The sequence below is a fragment of the Dermacentor andersoni genome, chromosome 2 (genome assembly GCF_023375885.2).
Source record: "Dermacentor andersoni chromosome 2, qqDerAnde1_hic_scaffold, whole genome shotgun sequence".
NCBI classification, from domain to species: Eukaryota; Metazoa; Arthropoda; class Arachnida; order Ixodida; family Ixodidae; genus Dermacentor; species Dermacentor andersoni.
The window spans coordinates 78,690,238-78,714,741 of NC_092815.1; the positions used below are offsets into that span (position 1 = coordinate 78,690,238).

The following is a 24,504-nucleotide window of genomic DNA, read 5'->3' on the forward strand; positions in this document are numbered from 1 at the left end:
TCTATCTATCTATCTATCTATCTATCTATCTATCTATCTATCTATCTATCTATCTATCTATCTATCTATCTATCTATCTATCTATCTATCTATCTATCTATCTATCTATCTATCTATCTATCTATCTATCTATCTATCTATCTATCTATCTATCTATCTATCTATCTATCTATCTATCTATCTATCTATCTATCTATCTATCTATCTATCTATCTATCTATCTATCTATCTATCTATCTATCTATCTATCTATCTATCTATCTATCTATCTATCTATCTATCTAAACAAACTTTGCAACGGGTCCGGTACGATACTAATGGCACGTAAAAACTCCAGAAACATCCGTTTGTTATGTGTCGCGTGATTGCGACACGATGTTTAGTCCATCTGTGCTGTGTAGTTATCTTCGCCTTTTTTAAACGGCAGAACGCTTTTCAGTGCAGCGCGCACTGCACCCGCACACATTGTCTTCGCTATTCGATTCTGTAAGTTCTGAGTCTCAAAACCTTATTGCGTGGCCTGGGTTGTCGCAAGACTGATCCCCGGGGATATTTTCGTAACGACTCTTTGCTTTAGATTGCGTTCTTTGTATTTGCTCTGTCAAGATGAGCAGCCTGCGGTCCCCTTCAGAACGGCGGGCGACGACTTGAGTGTCTCATTGAAGAAAGGCGCGAAGAATTGATCGCCGAGAGAATTGCTGCATTTTTTTCACCGAGGTTCTTTGCAGGAAGCCGCGAGTTCAGCGTGCTCTCGATACTCACCCGAGTTTGCTTGACACATGCCGTTGAAAAAAGATGGATCGGAGCCACGCGGAACTACGCGAGAAAACAAAATGGCCAATAAAGTCCGCTGATATACCAGCCCCTACTAAATTGCGCGTGCTTAGGCAGGAATTTCGTCTCCTGCGCAGTTATTGATGAAGACGTGACAAATGAAGTCATTTTTTTGCTAATCCTGAGGACAAAAACGTGCAATTGTTGGTATAAAAGATAGCTTATTGAACTGCTCTCTCCACGGCACATTGCTGTCGCAAATGATAGGTTCTTGCAGTTTCTATATCGTGCACTGAGGAGAAGATGCGAGGGCACTTACTGCGCGAGTAAAGGATTTGCTCTGGAGAAGTGAACATCGTGAGCATAATCATGAGCTCGTACAGTAAAAATAATAAATAGTGACGACACCGTATTGCGGAAATTTTGTTTTTACTTTGTAAATTACTGAATAGTATATTGGGAAACCTGTGTTGAGGTCCACCGGAACGCAACACCCATTGGTTCCCTATCGAGTTTCTCCGGAATGTTTTGATCACTTTAATTACGGGGAATTAGTTAATGCGCATCTATATCTAAGTAAGCAACTGTAGTGGAGTTTCTTAAACACATGCGGCTATAGCACTGGTAGGGCAGGCTGGTTTATTACAGCGACATACAAAACATGTAACGCCACATCTTGCCTTTGTGTACGCGCTGACATTGAAACGAAGTCCGTCTCAAAAATTACCTTTGAGCTGTTTAAAATTCATTTTATTGTTTTCTGTGCGTACACAGAGTTAGCAAAAATTTGAATGGACCCATAGCCCTAGGCTATTCTAGGTCCAATGAAATAAATTAGACACATCGTACTAATAATACCCAGTGTTTCATCATAACACATGCGATATTGCTTTCTTATCGACAATGATCCTGGTGTCAACCGCATCATCTGAACCGCGGCAATTGGTCATGCGCTTAACCTGACCTAAGTGCATCGGGATACTCCGTAGAACACCACACGAGATAGGAACCTAAGATAGACTAATGCAGGAAAACTTAGTTTCTTATCTGGCGCCGCCTTGGCATATATGCTACGGAAAGTAAACTAAATTGCTCCAATCTAGCGCAGCTTCCTGCCGATATAAGGAAACCTGAAAAACTTTGAAGTAGGGAAAATTAAGACAGCGAAGAGGACTTGAATCAGAGGGCTTGCATGCTATTCAAGCACTCTCAACAGGCAAAGCTAATACCGCCTGTGAAAGTCCAACACCCCCCTAAAATTTGCGATCATGACCGTGACGTTATAGGAGCGCGGAACCCATCAAGTGCGCCTCTTCTACGCCGCAAACACGGCTGGAAGATTCAATTTTATGGCCCGTGGAATTGAATTTGCTTGGAACTCTCCCCCATCTCATCGATGGCCTTCTTCACGGCCACTTCAACAAATCATTCCAATCTTCTGATGACCGCTATCGTATGCGTGTGTAGAAAAGACCCGCGAGGTAGGGTACTTATGCGAGTCTGGAAAAGGGGCCCACGAGAAACGGTACTTGGCGATGTCCGGGGAATACCGATAGCCACGCTGCATGGGCGCGGTGTTCATATGTTCGAGCTATTCCTTCCCGCCTCAAGTATAGCGTGCGCGCGAGCCTGCAACGTGACTGCTCAACTTTACGTCTATTTGTATTCTCTGCAGTGTGCTTCCTTGTCGCGATGCACGCTATCTGATTTAGTTATTACTGCTGGTGTTACCCTCAGCACCTTCTTAGATCAGCGCGCACGCGGGGAGGAACCGACCTCGACGAATTGGTGGCTGCGCTGTTAATCTGGTTGGCACGGCTTCGTGGGTCCGAGTGCCTCTTAGGCCGCCCTCTTTAATTGGGGATAAATGAGAATATACTTGCTTTTCCTGCTTTAAAAAAGAAGTCAGCTGCGAAAGATGGGAACAAGAAAAATATCAAGAATTGACAAGAGGTAACGAAATAACGAAACAGTCTCGAAGAAAGTTCGTAGACTGCATACGCGCGAAAAAAAAAAGAAAGTTCTCGGATGACTGAGAAGGACAGGAAGAAAGGTTGTAGCAGTAAAAGAACAACAAGCACTGAGATTTCTGTGCTGCTTAGAAATTTAGTGGCTGTGGACACAGATGTGCAGCCTTCAAATGCCTACCCACTTGGATCATGAGACTGCAATATGTATTAAATAAATAAATAAATAAATAAATAAATAAAAATAAAAATAAATAAATAAATAAATAAACTAGCTCCTTAGGGGACGAATGTCTATACCTAAACGCGTTGTGCTACGTGGCTCTACTACATTTCATAGTGGTTCTCTCGCTAAAGAATGTTTTCTTTACTCCCACTGGCGGCAAGTTGTGCCTCCTTCCACTTTCATTTCCCCTTTCCTTCGACATAATGTTGCCAAATTTAAGCCCTTTAGGATCAATCCAAGTTTTCAATGAAGAAAATAATTAGAATTATCTATGCTTTCAATGACTTCATTCTTTGATTCTTTGTGCACAGAGACCATAAACCTCGGAAAATACCAATCTATTTTGTGGCAGATTTTGGGAAATAATATTTCTAAACTTGTAGCAGTCTTAGTATGCCTAATTAGAGGGAATGTGCTTTGAACACGGTATGGCTGGAATTACTGACTAGCAATATATACTCAAGAACCAATTTAAAATAATAAATCGCAAGTTTCAATGAACGCAAACTTTTCTTTTTTCGTGGGAGTAATGTGCCACCTAAAAAAAGCTGCTTTATCTTTTCCTTTTTTTTATTGATATGAAGGTAAGCAAAAGAAAATTAGTCCCTCTGTAAAGGTGACGGTGGCTAATTTTCACCTAATAGTAATAAATAAAATGAATGTTTCTTAAGAAGTTCGCATATAGTCCTATTTATAATGCAGCACATAGGCGTACCAAAGGCGCCATACTTGTTCTGCCACGCACTATGTAGTAAGCCACGACACGGATAACCACTTTTGTGTTTCGAGAATTACTTTGTCTACGCCGAATCACATGGAATATAGACAGACTTGCAGGTCACGATGCCCCAGAGCTGTGATGTATGACGAGAAGCTATATATAGAGGTGATCTCCGGATTCCAACTCGGCAGTCTGGTTGACCTCCCTGCCTTTTCTCCCGGTGCTCTCTCTCTCTCTCTCTCTAGGTAACTTCAGCGAGAGGAGAAACTTGAGGTCTTGAGGTCTTGAGGTTTTCTACCTCGCGCAGAAGTGGGGAACTCTTGCGAAGAGTTAGCTGAAAAATTAAAAGAAAACGTCGGCAGTTTACAGTTCTTCACTGAGAAGAACGCAGTGGCACCGCGCTTGCACTGGCCCGTAATGTACTTTATGAGACGCGCTCGAAGGGCGCATCTTCCCCTGGTGCTCTCGGAGGGCAGCAAATCTGATTCCGCTGTTCCACACGAACGAAAGAAATACGTATTATGTACACCCGGCGACAAAATATTACGGACCATGAAATCTGAGAAAAAGCTGAATATCTCCGCAACCTCAAAACGCAGTCTGGTATTTGCATTTCGGAACTCGTCTAGAATATGCTAACGACGTTGTCGTGTGCAGTTTTACTGGCTACTGCTACAGGCTGCTCGGGAATTGAACGTTTTCGGAGATCCCGTGGTCCGTAAACTTTTGTCGCCGGGTGTACATTTCAGCGCCAACCGCACACGGACGTCGAAAGGGCGGGACACAGCGCCAACTAACAACCCTAACAGCAAAAGTTAGCGCGGTGTGTCGGCCTTTCCGCCTACGACCGCGTGTGGTTTCCACTGAGAGAGAGACAAAAGGATGCATAGAGAGGCAGGGAGGTTAACCAGAGGCAGTTCCGGTTAGCTACCCTGCACGGGAGGAAAGGTGAAGGGAATTGTACATGGTGCCATAATAACTAGCCCAACAGACTGTCCTTTTAAATGACCCTAATAGCAATAACATCAGTGAATGTTTTGTAAGAGGTTATCATTACTACGAGAATTACTTATCATTCGCGCAGTAGAAGCGTGCTTCGTTTAGAGTATATATCTCAGTATTCTCTCTGCGCGCATATATGTATAACGTTGTAACACAGGCTGCAGAGTGATCACCTGAATACCCTGCGAAATTATTGTGAACGAAGCGCGTCAGCTTGTTTTGAATTCGATTGGTATAAGTGCTGTAATTAAGCGGGCTGTTCTTGCTTCAACTTTTAATTCTCCGTAAATAACACCAAGGATTTGCGCATCTTTTGTAGGCTAGGTAGGTCTTGTGAGCTTTTATCTTTTTTTAAATCTCCGTTTTTATTCTGCGGTTTATTAAGTTCGTGGCTTGTGAGCTTTACTTACGATGTTAGTTCTTGCTTTCCGTATATATTCTTGAGTTTGACACAGCAACAGATGCGTAGCAACTCAGCTGGGAGCGTTTCAAGGTTTGACATTAATGACGGTTGTCTTATGTAAATGCCGTGCAATATATATATATATATATATATATATATATATATATATATATATATATATATATATATATATATATATATATATATATATATATGTATATATATATATATGTATATATATATAATATGTGATATCGATTTTTGCTACAGAGATACGAATTCGTGAACTTGGTGCTCGAAGTTTAAATATGAATGAAATTACTCACTTTCACTTAAGATAATCTTACAGTCTCTCTGCCCTCTGACTTAGACAAAAGATCACCTATAATTTTTTGTTTTGTTTATGCACTGGAAGGGCGAATGGACGAAATAACAATTTTGACCCACAGTGCTAGTTTCGAGTTTAATGCGACAACCACGAAAGAAAGTGTAGCAATATAAGAAAAAGCGAAGTGTGACAGCAGGATGACTGACTATCCGTATACGAAACGCAGGATATTAGAGAACATAATGCCGTAATACAATGCTTACAGATGACATGTAACAAAACACTTATTGATGATATAAAATATGTGCATTGACGAGCAAGCTTGGAGACTACTGCATCAAGAAAAAGAAAGTTAGAATTTCTTATAGCAGAGCTCCTCAGCGTAGAATTGCTTGAATACTTTGCATTGGTTGAACACACGTACGTAGGCTGTACCATGTGCTTGGAACCGGCTTGCCAAGGCCATGGTCGCTGGATAAAAAAAAAGGAAAAAGATACGGCCTGCCGCGTTCATCGAAAACTGTGATTCGCTGTGGCTTCGCGAGTCGGAGACAGTTGTCTGGGATCGGCATAGAAAATTCATTAGGAACGCACTTGAAACGCGGTCGTCCGTGGAAGCCATCGCGTCCCATCCTCGACCGCTAGCGCCGTCCGGCCCAGCCAATCGGCCGAGAATGAAACTATGGCACTTACGAGGGCTGCAATGTGGGCTTGTTGGTAATGCATCTTCAAGGGGTGTACGGCAGCGCGATTGAAAGACTAGCGCTGTGTGTGTCTCTGTGTGTCTTCTTTTGTCCCGTCTTTTGATGGCGCTACTGTACACCCCTTGAAGACGCATCACCAACAAGCCCACATTGCAGCCCGGCTGACGCGGCAGGCCACGCCCTTATTTTTATTGTTATTTTATCCGGCGGCAGTGCCAAGGCTGAGAAACTTTTTTTGACGCGACAGCGTTATGGGCCTCGTGTCGCAGGAAATCCGGTGTCGGTGTGTCGGCATTGGCGGGGTTGTCTGTGAGCGAAAATTTCCGTATATATTTAGGGATGTGTATATGCCACGCCTTGCTATATGACATGCGGTATGTGCGGGTCATATAGCTACACCATTCCGTCCCTACGGTTGCTCAAACCTTGTCTCACATTTCTCAAACCTTGTCTCACGTCTCACCTTGTCTCACGTCTCAAACCTTGTCTCACCCAACGCGCAGAACAGAAGGTGAAAATTGTGATGCCATACCTTAATATTCCGTACGCAAGAGCGTTCACAATTGTTTTTTTGACTGAAAAAGGAACTATACTTTTACAGTGATAGAGTACCCAGGCAACGCTTCGGAGTTTACTGCATAACTACGCTAAATGCGATTCCCACGGCATGTTTGAGTCAAAAAATACGCCCATGTATTTTATAGACTGCACATATTCCACTGGAGTACAGCTACAATGCGAACATGACTTATTGTGCAAAAAGATATGTTCATCTATCAACGTCATCTTTAAGGGATTTCTGAAGCAAATCAACTTTGTTTTTGAATTGTTGATTACAAGAAAATTTTTAGAAAACCAATCAATTACGTTAAAGACATCTTTTTGTAACATATTGATAATAATAATAATAATAATAATAATAATAATAATAATAATAATAATAATAATAATAATAAGATAACTAAACTGGAGGGAAACTGCTCCTATAAAATGCGGCCTCCGACTTCTAATAAAATACTTCTTTTCGATTTTATAACGTGGAAATTAAAGTGACGAATTGTTTCTTTTTTTTCCGCGGACGCGAAAAAGAAGAAAGGTTGCAATTTTCCAAATTTAGTTGTGTGCCGAATTGGATAATGAAGACTAACTTATTACCTTTTATTTGCTCTGTTGTCCTATTGCTAATTTTATTATGCCTTTTTCTGTCTCCTGTCATAGTCCTAATATACGGCTACGTTATGTAAGAAAAATATTAAAAAGAACATAAAAACAGCAAGAATCCCAAGAAATGAATCGAACGCAGATGCATCACTCGGAATTAGGGTCTGAAGGCAAAAATTAAAATTAACTAAAGTTGCGGGTTTCACGTGCCAGATCCACGGTCTGATTAGTATGCTCCGTGCCGCAGCAAGCGGCTCTAGTTTAACTTTTACCACAGGGATTCTTCAACGTGCACCCAACTCACGGTTCAGGATGGGTTTTTGCCTTTTGTCCCCCATCGGAATGCGGCCGCCGCAGCCGTAACGCACCCACGACCTTGAGCTGGCTCACGAAATGCCATAGGCAACTGGGTTAACGCAGTGGCTTTTCTTTTTAGGGGTGGGGGGGGGGGGGGGCAGACAGACAGACAAAGAACTTTATTAATGGTCCTGAGGAACCGGCGATAGGGTACCTCCCTTTTCAGGGAGTCCCCGTAGCCGTCGCGGGCCGCACCCACGTCGGGGTCGGAAGATCGTGGTCCTCCGCCCTCTCGCAGGCCCTCTGGACAGCCCGTAGTTGCTCTGAGAGGTCGCCGCTCTTAAGGGCTGCCTCCCAGTCGGTTAGAGTGGTTAGCGATGAGCTGCGTAACGCAGGGCATTGCCAGAGCATATGAGACAAGGAGCAGTACGCCTCCCCACAGTCTGGACAGTGGGGTTCTACATTAGGCGCGAAGTGACTGAATCTGCCCCTGGAGGGAAATGACCCCGTTTGAAGCATGCGAAACGCCGACGATTGCGGTCTATTAAGTTTAGGGTGTGGTAGCGGAAAGGCTCGCCGAGCAAGTTGATAATGTGTCAAGATTTCATGGAAGGTGAGAAGCGAATCCCTGTACAGCCCTAAGTCGCCGCCCATGAGTCCACCTGAACCGCCGCGGTGTGTAAGACCTCGCGCACAGTCATGGGCCAACTCATTGGCGTTAACAAGCTCAGAGTGTACATTGATTCCCATATGGGCCGGGAACCATTTGATACTATGAAAACCAGCAGCTCCCTCGCTGCCGAGGATGGCCGCCGCCTCCTTTGAGATCGAGCCGGAGGCGAAAGCTCGGGCTGCCGATCTGGAGTCTGTAAAGATATTGGAACGTAGAGGGTCCTTCAGTGCTATAGCTATAGCAACCTGCTCGGCTACTGTTGAAGAAACCTTCCGCACGGATGCTGAATTAATCAGAGTGCCATTGGAGTCAACTGAAACTACGGCATAGTGATCAGAGCACTCGTACTGGGCGGCGTCAACGAAACATGCCAGATTCGGAGTGGCAGCAGCCGCTTTTAACAGGGAACGAGCCCTGGCTACCCGGCGCCCTACATTGTATTGAGGGTGGACGTTACGTGGCATGGGATCTACCTTGAACGTATCTCGGACCATGGGTGATAGGGTCACGTTGCGCTCCGCGATTTCCTGGTGACCGCATCCAACGGATTCGAGGATGCGTCTCCCCGCTCGCGATGATGATAGTCGAATTATTTGAGCCACTCGTTGGGCCTCGATCACCTCTGATAGGGTGTTGTGCATGCCAAGTTGCATGAGACGCGCGGTGCTGGTAGTGAGTGGTAAACCCAGCACGCGCTTGATGCTTTTGCGCATGAGGGCGTCGATTTTGGTCTCATCCCGTTTAGACCAGCGCAACGCGGAGGCTACATAGTTAACGTGGCTCATCAGAAACGCGTGGTAGAGTCTGAGTAGATTGCTCTCGCTTAAACCCCCTCTGCGGTTCGAGACCCTGAGGATAAGCCGAAGCATATTCTCCGTCTTCGAAGTAATGCGGGCTATAGTCTGTGAGTTGCCCCCGCGAGATTCCAGCAAGAGTCCGAGGACCCTGATGGTATCCACTCTGTGAATTTGTTGTCCGTCCCTCGTATAGAGGGCTATGGGAACTTGATCTAAGGGTGTGGAGCACCTAACCCCCCGTCGGGTGGGCCTATACAATAGAAGTTCGGACTTGGTTGGTGACAGACTCAGGCCCGTGTCTAGTAGGAAGTGTTGTGTGATGTCGAGCGCCTCTTGGAGCGCACTCTCAACTGCAGCGTCAGACCCTCCCATGCACCACACGGTAATATCATCCGCGTAGAGGGCGTGACCCGTTCCTCTTACTGTGGCCAGTCTGTCCGAGAGGCCCTTCATGGCGATGTTAAACAGTAGGGGAGAGATGACCGCCCCTTGCGGGGTGCCTCTCGCTCCCAATGTAAATTCCTTCGATTTGATTTGCCCTATTTTGACAGTCCCCCTCTTGGCCGGCGGAGAAGGGATGCTTCGTTCCGGCCGCGAAGCTCTCCACATCTCTGTAAGGTGCCTTGTGGATGTCTCGCGCTGAAGATGCCCTCTCGGTGAGCGCATATTTCACCCCTCATCTTTTAAGAGGTTCAGTACATACGAGCATTTGTCTAGCAAACCAGATTTTTTTTCAAGGGAATTTTCCACGTCTCAGTAATTTCTCTCGTCGTATTCGAGTGCTGATTGCCGTGTTATAGTGTGCTAACGAAGCTTTCCCTCAAGTCTAAATATTTTAAGGCAGTTTGTCGTGTGCCTATCGTGGCTACGCACGCTTATATCGCATTCCGTTTCTCTACCACGGCTGCGCTTTAAAACCACGGCGCTGCAGTTTTTGCTTTTCTTTTCTTTCTTCTTCTCCGCCCTTAAACTGGCTCTCTCAACTACTACACGCAGAGACAAAGAAACAGCGCGCGCATTAGATCCCATAGATGAGATGAATATTTACAATTAGTATTAGGGTTATAATTATATTCGAGTGCTGATTGCCGTGCTATCGTTTGCTAACGAAGCTTTCCCTCAAGTCTAAATATTTTAAGGCAGTTTGTCGTGTGTGTATCATGGCTACGCACGCTTATATCGCATTCCGTTTCTCTACCACGGGTGCGCTTTAAAACCACGGCGCTGCAGTTTTTGCTTTTCTCTTCTTTCTTCTTCTCCGCCCTTAAACTGGCTCTCTTAACTGTACTACACGCAGAGACAAAGAAACAGCGCGCGAATGCGATCCCATAGATGAGATGAATATATATACATATATATATATATATATATATATATATATATATATATATATATATATATATATATATATATATATAGAAAACTATCAGTCATAGCTCTCGTAGTATAGCCCTCTGGGCCGTTTCCTTTTTTTTTTTTTTCGAAAGTAGTCCTATTAGGGTTATTATAATTACACGAAGGTACTTCGCCCTCATCAGCAGCAGTCCTTGGTATAGTTATTCTGGCGGCTAGCTTCCCACGCTATGCGTGCCGCCATCGCACCTGGTTAAGCTTTTCCTAGACGCTAGAGCTATGCGTTGTCCGCGCAACCTTGAGCGATCGGAAAGCACGTTTCCCCCTCTTGGCCGGCGGAGAAGGGATGCTTCGTTCCGGCCGCGAAGCTCTCCACATCTCTGTAAGGTGCCTTGTGGATGTCTCGCGCTGAAGATGCCCTCTCGGTGAGCGCATATTTCACCCCTCATCTTTTAAGAGGTTCAGTACATACGAGCATTTGTCTAGCAAACCAGATTTTTTTTTCAAGGGAATTTTCCACGTCTCAATAATTTCTCTCGTCGTATTCGAGTGCTGATTGCCGTGTTATAGTTTGCTAACGAAGCTTTCCCTCAAGTCTAAATATTTTAAGGCAGTTTGTCGTGTGCCTATCGTGGCTACGCACGCTTATATCGCATTCCGTTTCTCTACCACGGCTGCGCTTTAAAACCACGGCGCTGCAGTTTTTGCTTTTCTTTTCTTTCTTCTTCTCCGCCCTTAAACTGGCTCTCTCAACTACTACACGCAGAGACAAAGAAACAGCGCGCGCATTAGATCCCATAGATGAGATGAATATTTACAATTAGTATTAGGGTTATAATTATATTCGAGTGCCGATTGCCGTGCTATCGTTTGCTAACGAAGCTTTCCCTCAAGTCTAAATATTTTAAGGCAGTTTGTCGTGTGCCTATCGTGGCTACGCACGCTTATATCGCATTCCGTTTCTCTACCACGGGTGCGCTTTAAAACCACGGCGCTGCAGTTTTTGCTTTTCTCTTCTTTCTTCTTCTCCGCCCTTAAACTGGCTCTCTTAACTGTACTACACGCAGAGACAAAGAAACAGCGCGCGAATGCGATCCCATAGATGAGATGAATATATATACATATATATATATATATATATATATATATATATATATATATATATATATATAGAAAACTATCAGTCATAGCTCTCGTAGTATAGCCCTCTGGGCCGTTTCCTTTTTTTTTTTTTTCGAAAGTAGTCCTATTAGGGTTATTATAATTACACGAAGGTACTTCGCCCTCATCAGCAGCAGTCCTTGGTATAGTTATTCTGGCGGCTAGCTTCCCACGCTATGCGTGCCGCCATCGCACCTGGTTAAGCTTTTCCTAGACGCTAGAGCTATGCGTTGTCCGCGCAACCTTGAGCGATCGGAAAGCACGTTTCCCCCTCTTGGCCGGCGGAGAAGGGATGCTTCGTTCCGGCCGCGAAGCTCTCCACATCTCTGTAAGGTGCCTTGTGGATGTCTCGCGCTGAAGATGCCCTCTCGGTGAGCGCATATTTCACCCCTCATCTTTTAAGAGGTTCAGTACATACGAGCATTTGTCTAGCAAACCAGATTTTTTTTTCAAGGGAATTTTCCACGTCTCAATAATTTCTCTCGTCGTATTCGAGTGCTGATTGCCGTGTTATAGTTTGCTAACGAAGCTTTCCCTCAAGTCTAAATATTTTAAGGCAGTTTGTCGTGTGCCTATCGTGGCTACGCACGCTTATATCGCATTCCGTTTCTCTACCACGGCTGCGCTTTAAAACCACGGCGCTGCAGTTTTTGCTTTTCTTTTCTTTCTTCTTCTCCGCCCTTAAACTGGCTCTCTCAACTACTACACGCAGAGACAAAGAAACAGCGCGCGCATTAGATCCCATAGATGAGATGAATATTTACAATTAGTATTAGGGTTATAATTATATTCGAGTGCTGATTGCCGTGCTATCGTTTGCTAACGAAGCTTTCCCTCAAGTCTAAATATTTTAAGGCAGTTTGTCGTGTGTGTATCATGGCTACGCACGCTTATATCGCATTCCGTTTCTCTACCACGGGTGCGCTTTAAAACCACGGCGCTGCAGTTTTTGCTTTTCTCTTCTTTCTTCTTCTCCGCCCTTAAACTGGCTCTCTTAACTGTACTACACGCAGAGACAAAGAAACAGCGCGCGAATGCGATCCCATAGATGAGATGAATATATATATATATATATATATATATATATATAGAAAACTATCAGTCATAGCTCTCGTAGTATAGCCCTCTGGGCCGTTTCCTTTTTTTTTTTTTTCGAAAGTAGTCCTATTAGGGTTATTATAATTACACGAAGGTACTTCGCCCTCATCAGCAGCAGTCCTTGGTATAGTTATTCTGGCGGCTAGCTTCCCACGCTATGCGTGCCGCCATCGCACCTGGTTAAGCTTTTCCTAGACGCTAGAGCTATGCGTTGTCCGCGCAACCTTGAGCGATCGGAAAGCACGTTTCCCCCTCTTGGCCGGCGGAGAAGGGATGCTTCGTTCCGGCCGCGAAGCTCTCCACATCTCTGTAAGGTGCCTTGTGGATGTCTCGCGCTGAAGATGCCCTCTCGGTGAGCGCATATTTCACCCCTCATCTTTTAAGAGGTTCAGTACATACGAGCATTTGTCTAGCAAACCAGATTTTTTTTCAAGGGAATTTTCCACGTCTCAGTAATTTCTCTCGTCGTATTCGAGTGCTGATTGCCGTGTTATAGTTTGCTAACGAAGCTTTCCCTCAAGTCTAAATATTTTAAGGCAGTTTGTCGTGTGCCTATCGTGGCTACGCACGCTTATATCGCATTCCGTTTCTCTACCACGGCTGCGCTTTAAAACCACGGCGCTGCAGTTTTTGCTTTTCTTTTCTTTCTTCTTCTCCGCCCTTAAACTGGCTCTCTCAACTACTACACGCAGAGACAAAGAAACAGCGCGCGCATTAGATCCCATAGATGAGATGAATATTTACAATTAGTATTAGGGTTATAATTATATTCGAGTGCTCATTGCCGTGCTATCGTTTGCTAACGAAGCTTTCCCTCAAGTCTAAATATTTTAAGGCAGTTTGTCGTGTGTGTATCATGGCTACGCACGCTTATATCGCATTCCGTTTCTCTACCACGGGTGCGCTTTAAAACCACGGCGCTGCAGTTTTTGCTTTTCTCTTCTTTCTTCTTCTCCGCCCTTAAACTGGCTCTCTTAACTGTACTACACGCAGAGACAAAGAAACAGCGCGCGAATGCGATCCCATAGATGAGATGAATATATATACATATATATATATATATATATATATATATATATATATATATATATATATATAGAAAACTATCAGTCATAGCTCTCGTAGTATAGCCCTCTGGGCCGTTTCCTTTTTTTTTTTTTTCGAAAGTAGTCCTATTAGGGTTATTATAATTACACGAAGGTACTTCGCCCTCATCAGCAGCAGTCCTTGGTATAGTTATTCTGGCGGCTAGCTTCCCACGCTATGCGTGCCGCCATCGCACCTGGTTAAGCTTTTCCTAGACGCTAGAGCTATGCGTTGTCCGCGCAACCTTGAGCGATCGGAAAGCACGTTTCCCCCTCTTGGCCGGCGGAGAAGGGATGCTTCGTTCCGGCCGCGAAGCTCTCCACATCTCTGTAAGGTGCCTTGTGGATGTCTCGCGCTGAAGATGCCCTCTCGGTGAGCGCATATTTCACCCCTCATCTTTTAAGAGGTTCAGTACATACGAGCATTTGTCTAGCAAACCAGATTTTTTTTCAAGGGAATTTTCCACGTCTCAGTAATTTCTCTCGTCGTATTCGAGTGCTGATTGCCGTGTTATAGTTTGCTAACGAAGCTTTCCCTCAAGTCTAAATATTTTAAGGCAGTTTGTCGTGTGCCTATCGTGGCTACGCACGCTTATATCGCATTCCGTTTCTCTACCACGGCTGCGCTTTAAAACCACGGCGCTGCAGTTTTTGCTTTTTTTTTCTTTCTTCTTCTCCGCCCTTAAACTGGCTCTCTCAACTACTACACGCAGAGACAAAGAAACAGCGCGCGCATTAGATCCCATAGATGAGATGAATATTTACAATTAGTATTAGGGTTATAATTATATTCGAGTGCTGATTGCCGTGCTATCGTTTGCTAACGAAGCTTTCCCTCAAGTCTAAATATTTTAAGGCAGTTTGTCGTGTGTGTATCATGGCTACGCACGCTTATATCGCATTCCGTTTCTCTACCACGGGTGCGCTTTAAAACCACGGCGCTGCAGTTTTTGCTTTTCTCTTCTTTCTTCTTCTCCGCCCTTAAACTGGCTCTCTTAACTGTACTACACGCAGAGACAAAGAAACAGCGCGCGAATGCGATCCCATAGATGAGATGATATATATATATATATATATATATATATATATATATATATATATATATATATATATATATATATATATATATATATATATATATATATATATATATATATATATATATATATATATATAGAAAACTATCAGTCATAGCTCTCGTAGTATAGCCCTCTGGGCCGTTTCCTTTTTTTTTTTTTCGAAAGTAGTCCTATTAGGGTTATTATAATTACACGAAGGTACTTCGCCCTCGTCAGCAGCAGTCCTTGGTATAGTTATTCTGGCGGCTAGCTTCCCACGCTATGCGTGCCGCCATCGCACCTGGTTAAGCTTTTCCTAGACGCTAGAGCTATGCGTTGTCCGCGCAACCTTGAGCGATCGGAAAGCACGTTTCCCCCTCTTGGCCGGCGGAGAAGGGATGCTTCGTTCCGGCCGCGAAGCTCTCCACATCTCTGTAAGGTGCCTTGTGGATGTCTCGCGCTGAAGATGCCCTCTCGGTGAGCGCATATTTCACCCCTCATCTTTTAAGAGGTTCAGTACATACGAGCATTTGTCTAGCAAACCAGATTTTTTTTTCAAGGGAATTTTCCACGTCTCAGTAATTTCTCTCGTCGTATTCGAGTGCTGATTGCCGTGTTATAGTTTGCTAACGAAGCTTTCCCTCAAGTCTAAATATTTTAAGGCAGTTTGTCGTGTGCCTATCGTGGCTACGCACGCTTATATCGCATTCCGTTTCTCTACCACGGCTGCGCTTTAAAACCACGGCGCTGCAGTTTTTGCTTTTCTTTTCTTTCTTCTTCTCCGCCCTTAAACTGGCTCTCTCAACTACTACACGCAGAGACAAAGAAACAGCGCGCGCATTAGATCCCATAGATGAGATGAATATTTACAATTAGTATTAGGGTTATAATTATATTCGAGTGCTCATTGCCGTGCTATCGTTTGCTAACGAAGCTTTCCCTCAAGTCTAAATATTTTAAGGCAGTTTGTCGTGTGTGTATCATGGCTACGCACGCTTATATCGCATTCCGTTTCTCTACCACGGGTGCGCTTTAAAACCACGGCGCTGCAGTTTTTGCTTTTCTCTTCTTTCTTCTTCTCCGCCCTTAAACTGGCTCTCTTAACTGTACTACACGCAGAGACAAAGAAACAGCGCGCGAATGCGATCCCATAGATGAGATGAATATATATACATATATATATATATATATATATATATATATATATATATATATATATATATAGAAAACTATCAGTCATAGCTCTCGTAGTATAGCCCTCTGGGCCGTTTCCTTTTTTTTTTTTTTTTCGAAAGTAGTCCTATTAGGGTTATTATAATTACACGAAGGTACTTCGCCCTCATCAGCAGCAGTCCTTGGTATAGTTATTCTGGCGGCTAGCTTCCCACGCTATGCGTGCCGCCATCGCACCTGGTTAAGCTTTTCCTAGACGCTAGAGCTATGCGTTGTCCGCGCAACCTTGAGCGATCGGAAAGCACGTTTGCCCCTCTTGGCCGGCGGAGAAGGGATGCTTCGTTCCGGCCGCGAAGCTCTCCACATCTCTGTAAGGTGCCTTGTGGATGTCTCGCGCTGAAGATGCCCTCTCGGTGAGCGCATATTTCACCCCTCATCTTTTAAGAGGTTCAGTACATACGAGCATTTGTCTAGCAAACCAGATTTTTTTTCAAGGGAATTTTCCACGTCTCAGTAATTTCTCTCGTCGTATTCGAGTGCTGATTGCCGTGTTATAGTTTGTTAACGAAGCTTTCCCTCAAGTCTAAATATTTTAAGGCAGTTTTCCTAGCCTCTAAAGCCGCTCGAGTTCGCTCTTCTCCTTGAGCGGCCATTTTTCCTAGAAAGTATGCCTTCCAACTACTATCGCGGACTATCGCGGACAACATGAGTCTCTTTCCACGTAAGTGTGAGGCTCGGAGGAGGAGCTGTGGCGCTTGAAAGTAGCCTGGGGCCTGACGAACCAACCGACTGAGCTATCTTTCCGGGCAACATCGAAGGGTCACGAGTTCAAATCACCTGTTATGTTCCGTTTTTTTTTTTTCCGCCCCTTTTTCTTTCTTTTTTTCTTTCTTTTAAAGTCTTTTCCTTTATTTTATCACTGTACGGGAACCCTCCTAAAAAAAAAAAAAAAAAAAATAGATATATATCTTCAAATATGTAAGGCCTCACATGTGCAGGTCATAAATACGAGGTTCTCTAGCCGAGTGCCATCCATGCGGTATAACCGAGCTCAGATTGGTCCACCTTGACTGACCAAGTAGGGCACCACTGTAGGTTAAATGAGGCGTACAACTCCTGCGGGACCCGCCGTGGTTGCTCAGTGGTTATGGTGTTAGACTGCTGAGCACGAGGTCGCGGGATCGGATCCCGACCACGGCGGCCGCATTTCGATGGGGGCGAAATGCGAAAACACCCGTGTACTTAGAATTAAGTGCACGTTAAAGAACCCCAGGTGGTCGAAATTTTCGGAGTCCTCCACTACGGCGTGCATAATCAGAAAGTGGTTTTGTCACGTAAAACCCCATAAATTAATTTTTAATTTAACTCCTACGGGGACGGTAGAGTATCCGTCTCCAGTGCAAGAGGACCGTGATTCAAATCCCGGTGCCGCGCTATTCTCCACCGGAAAATACAAAAAAAAAAAAAAACCGTGTGTTGAGAAAATTGCACAAACAGGCCTGGAGTGCGGCCTGATCCCGGTGACCAGAACCGGTAACGCACTCTCTCACCAGAGCAGGATTGGCCACCCTGGTGCAGTACTTGGCCACAACCTCCTATATGAATACAACAATCGAACCCCGGCCCTCAGTCCCCAGCAGCCGCGAAGCAACTGACCACGGCGGCGGTCAGATCTGTGACGCTGCAGAGGGTGCTAAGAATACCTGGCTCCGGACAGGCCGCCATTGGAATCTGAACCTGGCAACGTTTAACGTTAGAACGCTATCTAGTGAGGCGAGTCTAGCAGTGTTATTGGAGGAATTAGAGGGTAGTAAATGGGATATAATAGGACTCAGTGAGGTTAGGAGGACAAAAGAAGCATATACAGTGCTAAAAAGCGGGCATGTACTGTGTTACCGGGGCTTAGCGGAGAGACGAGAACTAGGAGTCGGATTCCTGATTAATAAGGAAATAGCTGGTAACATACAGGAATTCTATAGCATTAACGAGAGGGTGGCATGTCTTGTTGTGAAACTTAATAAGAGGTGCAAAATGAAGGTTGTACAGGTCTACGCTCCTACATCTAGTCATGATGACCAGGAAGTTGAAAGCTTTTATGAAGACGTAGAATCGGCGATGGGTAAAGTCAAAACAAAATACACTATACTGATGGGCGACTTCAATGCCAGGGTAGGCAAGAAGCAGGCTGGAGACAAGTCAGTGGGGGAATATGGCATAGGCTCTAGGAATAGCAGAGGAGAATTATTAGTAGAGTTTGCAGAACAGAATAATATGCGTATAATGAATACCTTTTTCCGCAAGCGGGTTAGCCGAAAGTGGACGTGGAGGAGCCCGAATGGTGAGACTAGAAATGAAATCGACTTCATACTCTGCGCGAACCCTGGCATCATTCAAGATGTAGACGTGCTCGGCAAGGTACGCTGCAGTGACCACAGGATGGTAAGAACTCGAATTAGCCTAGACTTGAGGAGGGAACGAAAGAAACTGGTACACAAGAAGCCAATCAATGAGTTAGCGGTAAGAGGGAAACTAGAGGAATTCCGGATCAAACTACAGAACAGGTATTCGGCTTTAACTCAGGAAGAGGACCTTAGTGTTGAAGCAATGAACGACAATCTCATGGGCATCATCAAGGAGTGCGCAATAGAAGTCGGTGGTAACGCCGTTAGACAGGAAACCAGTAAGCTATCGCAGGAGACGAAAGATCTGATCAAGAAACGCCAATGTATGAAAGCCTCTAATCCTACAGCTAGAATAGAACTGGCAGAACTTTCTAAGTTAATCAACAAGCGTAAGACAGCGGACATCAGGAACTATAATATGGATAGAATCGAACAGGCTCTCAGGAAAGGAGGAAGCCTAAAAACAGTGAAGAAGAAACTAGGAATAGGCAAGAATCAGATGTGTGCGTTAAGAGACAAAGCCGGCAATATCGTTACTAATATGGACGAGATAGTTCAAGTGGCTGAGGAGTTCTATAGAGATTTATACAGTACCACTGGCACCCACGACGATAGTGGAAGAGAGAATAGCCTAGAGGAATTTGAAATCCCACAGGTAACGCTAGAAGAAGTAAAGAAAGCCTTAGGAGCTATGCAAAGGGGGAAGGCAGCTGGGGAGGATCAGGTAACAGCAGATTTGTTGAAGGATGGTGGTCAGATTGTTCTAGAGAAACTGGCCACCCTGTATACGCAATGCCTCATAACCTCGAGCGTACCGGAATCTTGGAAGAACGCTAACATAATCCTAATCCATAAGAAAGGGGACGCCAAAGACTTGAAAAATTATAGACCGATCAGCTTACTGTCCGTTGCCTACAAAGTATTTACTAAGGTAATCGCAAATAGAATCAGGAACACCTTAGACTTCTGTCAACCAAAGGACCAGACAGGATTCCGTAAAGGCTACTCAACAATAGACCATATTCACACTATCAATCAAGTGATAGAGAAATGTGCAGAATATAACCAACCCTTATATATAGCTTTCATTGATTACGAGAAAGCGTTTGATTCAGTCGAAACCTCAGCAGTCATGGAGGCATTACGGAATCAGGGTGTAGATGAGCCATATGTAAAAATACTGGAAGATATCTATAGCGGCTCCACAGCCACCGTAGTCCTCCACAAAGAAAGCAACAAAATCCCTATAAAGAAAGGCGTCAGACAGGGAGATACGATATCTCCAATGCTATTCACAGCATGTTTACAGGAGGTATTCAGAGGCCTGGAGTGGGAAGAATTGGGGATAAAAGTTGATGGAGAATACCTTAGCAACTTGCGATTCGCTGATGATATTGCCTTGCTTAGTAACTCAGGAGACCAATTGCAATGCATGCTCACTGACCTGGAGAGACAAAGCAGAAGGGTGGGTCTGAAAATTAATCTGCAGAAAACTAAAGTACTGTTTAACAGTCTCGGAAGAGAACAGCAGTTTACGATAGGTAGCGAAACACTGGAAGTCGTAAGGGAATACATCTACTTAGGGCAGGTAGTGACCACGGATCCGGATCATGAGACTGAAATAACCAGAAGAATAAGAATGGGTTGGGGTGCGTTTGGCAGGCATTCTCAAATCATGAACAGTAGGTTGCCACTATCCCTCAAAAGGAAAGTGTACAACAGCTGTGTGTTACCAGTACTCACATATGGGGCAGAAACCTGGAGGCTTACGAAAAGGGTTCTGCTGAAATTGAGAACGACGCAACGAGCTATGGAAAGAAGAATGATGGGTGTAACGTTAAGGGATAAGAAAAGAGCAGATTGGGTGAGGCAACAAACGCGGGTAAACGACATCTTAGTTGAAATCAAGAAAAAGAAATGGGCATGGGCCGGACATGTAATGAGGAGGGAAGATAACCGATGGTCACTAAGAGCTACGGACTGGATTCCAAGAGAAGGGAAGCGTAGCAGGGGGCGGCAGAAAGTTAGGTGGGCAGATGACATTAAGGCGTTTGCAGGGACAACATGGCCACAATTAGTACATGACCGGGGCAGTTGGAGAAGTATGGGAGAGGCCTTTGCCCTGCAGTGGGCGTAACTAGGCTGATGATGATGATGATGATGATTTTGACAGTGGCCTTGCGATCCCTGAGGAAGGAGCTAACGTACGCATGGAATCGTGGCCCCAGGCCCAGATCTGAGATGGCGTCTAGTACGAACCGGTGCGAGATGTTATCAAAAGCCTTGGACAAGTCTAGAGCAAGGATGCCCCGAGTGTCTCTAGTGTCGACATCAATGATTTGCCTCTTTATAAGTAACATGACGTCCTGTGTGGAGAGTGCCGGCCGAAAGCCGACCATGTTGTGAGGGAATAACTCATTATTTTCTATATGCCTAGATATACGGTTGTGAATGACATGTTCGGCCACCTTACCCACGCAGGACGTGAGCGAGATGGGCCGCATGTTCTCCGGCGCAAGAGGTTTGCCTGGTTTCGGGATGAGCACCACTGAGGCTGTCTTCCAGGAGTCGGGGACTAGGCCCGTTTCCCAAATTTTATTGACCTCCCCGGTGAGCAGCGCAACTGATTGTTCGTCCAAGTTCCGGAGGAGCTTATTGGAGATGCCATCCGGGCCCGGTGCAGAGCGACCGTTGAGCGTTTGCAGCACCTCCCAGATTTCGGATTCCGTGAAGGGGGCGTCGAGCTCCCCCACCGCTCCCCCCTGATAACAAGGATAATCCCCGTCACCGGAGTGGCCCAGCGGAAGATACTTTTCGGCCAACTCTTGCAAGAGGACGTGTTCAAATACGCCCGCCGCCTTTTGATTATGAACTATGCGATCGATGGCTAGTCTCTGATTGCTTTTGGTTTGCGAATCGTCGAGTAAGTGTTTGAGCAGGTTCCATTTGCCCCCCGTTCTCATCTGCCCATCAACCGAGGAGCACACTTCATTCCATTGTTGTTTGGACAGTTCGATGGAATGAGTTTCAATTGTACGATTGAGCTCCGCAATTTTCTTACGAAGCCGGCGGTGGAGTCTGTGCGTTCTCCAGCGGCGCAGGATGGAGTTTTTGGCTTCTAGGAGGTGCGCAAGGCGCGCGTCCATACGATCTATCTTTAGGTCGGTCTTAACCACCTTGGTCGCAGCTTGTACGTCCTTCTGTAGTCTTGTGAACAGACTATCGAGATTATCGTAGTCGGTCTGGTCCGCCTTCCGTATTTTCCGGAAGGCATCCCAATCCGTCACTTTAAATTCCCTGGTAGGGGCTGTGCTAATTGTTAGGGTAATCTCCACAATGAAGTGGTCGCTGCCCAGGTTCTCTTGCAAATTTTGCCATCCTGCTCCGGGAGCGTTCTTGACGAACGCCAGGTCCGGAGTGGTGTCTCGGACTACCGACGTGCCGGTTCGCGTCGGGTATTGAGCATCCGTAATCAATTCCAGTGAGCAGTCAGCAACTGCCTGGACAAGGAGATTGCCCTTGGTGGATTGGCGGGGGTATCCCCAGGCATTGTGGGGGGCATTGAAGTCACCCGCTATCACTATGGGGGCTCCCTTGCTCAGGGCCACCGCCTTTGTCATGATCGTGGCGAATGCCTGCCGCTGATCCGACGGCGAGCTGTATATGTTTAAAAGGAAGACACTGCTCTTAAGCCAATTGTTAGGGATAATTTCGACCATAATGTTTTCCGCCCTAGTTTTGCCAATTGGTAATTTGTGTACTTGAAAGGAGCACTTCCGTGCGACCAAGGTTGCTAAACCCCGCTTTCCTTCCTCCCGTATCGATACAACCCGGTATCCCGGAAAGGTGGGCGCGTCATCGAGAGTTTCTTGTAAAAGAATTACGTGCGGTTTGACCGCCTGTGCCGAAACGAATTGCTGCAGCGGAGCTTTGCGCCGTTGGAAACTGGCACAGTTCCACTGCCACACAACCAACTTATTGGGATTGACCGCCATGGTGATTGCTTTGGATTGGCCATTCCACCGTCTTGTTGACGGGGACGGCGCTTGCGGGTAAAGGTGCCCGACGGGGCTCCCTCGAAGGCTGTCTAGCAGTAGCTAACGCGGCCTGTGCACTTTCCAGGGACGCCATCCTTTTAAGGAGGACAGTCACGCTTTCAGCGAGCTGCTGAATTGCCCGCTGCATGCTTTCTAAGTCTTTGTTATTGGACTCGGTCTCCATAGAGTCAGCGTCCCCCTCTGGGGGTGCGGCCCTACGTTTACCCGAGCGCGCCTGCGGCTCCCCTGAGGGGGGCACCTGTTGCTTCTCGACTTGCGAGGGGTACGACTTACGGAAAGACTCAAAGTCGGCCCTCATCTGCTGCATTTCTGCTTTGAGTCGAGCGTTCTCTTGCATGAGTTGAGCGACTCTGGGATCAACTTTATGCTCCGGCAATGCTACCTGCGTTACCTTTGAAGCCGGCGTCGTCTGCTTCGACTTGACACGATCGGCCCAGGTTGGCGTTTCCTGGATCCGAACCCGGGAGTTAGAGCGCCCTCGGGAACGAGAGCGCCCTCTGGAGAGGCTGCGTTGTCGACCAGAGGGCGTGACGGAGCGCTCCCTCCTGGGGGCTCCCGCCGCGCTGGAGCCACGTGGCCTGTTCTCCTTGGCCAGCTGTTGCTGCTGGTGCTTGTTGTTGGCGCGCTTACGGCGCCGTCGGCGTCTGCGTACGACGTATGGGACTTGAAAGCGCTGCTTACACGTTTTGTCCGCCGTAAGATGCGGGCCTCCGCAAAGGGCGCACTTCGGCGAACACTGGTGGTCATCGGGTGGTGAGCTTAGTCCGCAGCCCCGGCAATCCACATTGGTGGGGTTGGGGCAGACGTCCGCGCGATGTCCCAAGCCGCCACACGCGTAGCACACCTCGGTTTGGCGTTTGTAGAGCGTGCAGCGCAGAAGGCTGACGCCGCACATGACGTAGTTAGGCACTTTCATGCCGTCGAAGAGGACAACCACTGTGGTGGTGGTCTTAATTCGTTTGACTTCCAGAGCCTTCGGGTTACGATGGTTGACGATCATGCGCTGGAGTTGGGCCTCGCTGATGTCTGCGTCGACCCCTCGTATGACCCCTTTGCAGGTGTTGTCTGGGGCCGCTATGTATGCGGCCACTTTGTACAGTCCTTCGCTTATGCGGATTTGCTGGATTCCTGCATAAGCGGCGGCGTTCTTCTTCTCCGGGGTGGATACGACGAGAACGTTTTGAGTGAAATTAGGGCAGATTACGTCGCCCTCAGTTTCTGTGGGGGCTAGTGCAGCCGCCATGGCCAAGGCTTGAGCCAGCTTGATTTGGCTTATCTTTTTGACGTCAAGCCCGCCCCTTGGGCGGACAATAATTCGTATGTGCTCCCTAGGTAGTCTGGGGAGCCTCGACGAGGCTGCGAGACGTTGCAACACGCCTTGCGGGGCAGCCGTGCGGCAGCCACCCTTCGAGCCCACGTGAGCTCTCTTGCTCGTTGAAACTGGTGTTTCTTGCCGGGCTTTCTTGTTCTTGCCCAACGCTGTCGTCCAGCCTGGGCTGTTGGCTTCTTCGGAGGAGATTTCTTCTCCTACCACCATTTCTACTTCGGGCATAATGCCCCTCTTCGTCGGGTTAGGCCTAAGCCTACCCGCGCCTAGCGTCGCCGCGGCGTGGTCTACACAAAAAGTTCCACGGTTTCCGCGCAAAGGCCACTCACCGAAGGAAGTCCTCAGAAGAAACCGTGTCGAATGGCGTGCATTTCCGCGGTAGGTGACACAAAAAGCAGACCGAAAATATTTACGAAAGCGGGAGCCGATCTTTCCACGTCCGCACTAGTCGGCGTCTTCTTCTTCCTCCTGGGGGGGGGGGGTGGGCAGCTGTTGTGCTTCGTTCGGTGGATAGAGTTATGTTCTGTGCGTGGCGCCTATCTGCGAAGACCAGAAAGGAGCCACCCTTCCTTAGCTCGCAGATATTTGTGCCTCGTTAGTCACTCTCAAGGGCAGGACAAGGTTTCGCCCGAAATCGCGACTCACCGCGCCACTCTGCCTGCTTTTTACGACCGAGCGTATGCCTGCTGAAAGTCCTCTTAAATCTCCGAAGCTGACAGATGATGGCCCATTCACG

At 46.4% G+C, this 24,504-nt stretch overlaps 1 protein-coding gene and 1 long non-coding RNA gene across 2 annotated transcripts in view; one reads left to right on the top strand and one right to left on the bottom strand.

Moving 5' to 3' along the window:
- Nucleotides 1-24,504, top strand: part of LOC140215931 (uncharacterized) — a 423,058-nt gene that overhangs the window by 97,721 nt on the left and 300,833 nt on the right. The gene's annotated exons all lie outside the window — the stretch shown is intronic.
- LOC129387636 (uncharacterized) lies at nt 1,470-24,409 on the bottom strand. The gene is made up of 2 exons (XM_055076922.2): nt 22,833-24,409; nt 1,470-4,022 (listed from the first exon to the last, which is right to left on the bottom strand). The coding sequence occupies exons 1-2, from the start codon at nt 23,991-23,993 to the stop codon at nt 3,930-3,932; spliced, it is 1,254 nt and encodes a 417-aa protein (XP_054932897.1). The 5' UTR covers nt 23,994-24,409; the 3' UTR covers nt 1,470-3,929.

Excerpts from the sequence above, each read along its gene's own strand:
- LOC129387636 (XM_055076922.2), bottom strand. The coding sequence starts at position 23,993 with ATGCCCGAAGTAGAAATGGTGGTAGGAGAAGAAATCTCCTCCGAAGAA. Across the intron at positions 4,023-22,832 it reads AGACGACGCCGGCTTCAAAG|CTAACTCTTCGCAAGAGTTC; the intron begins GTAACGCAGGTA and ends TTAATTTTTCAG.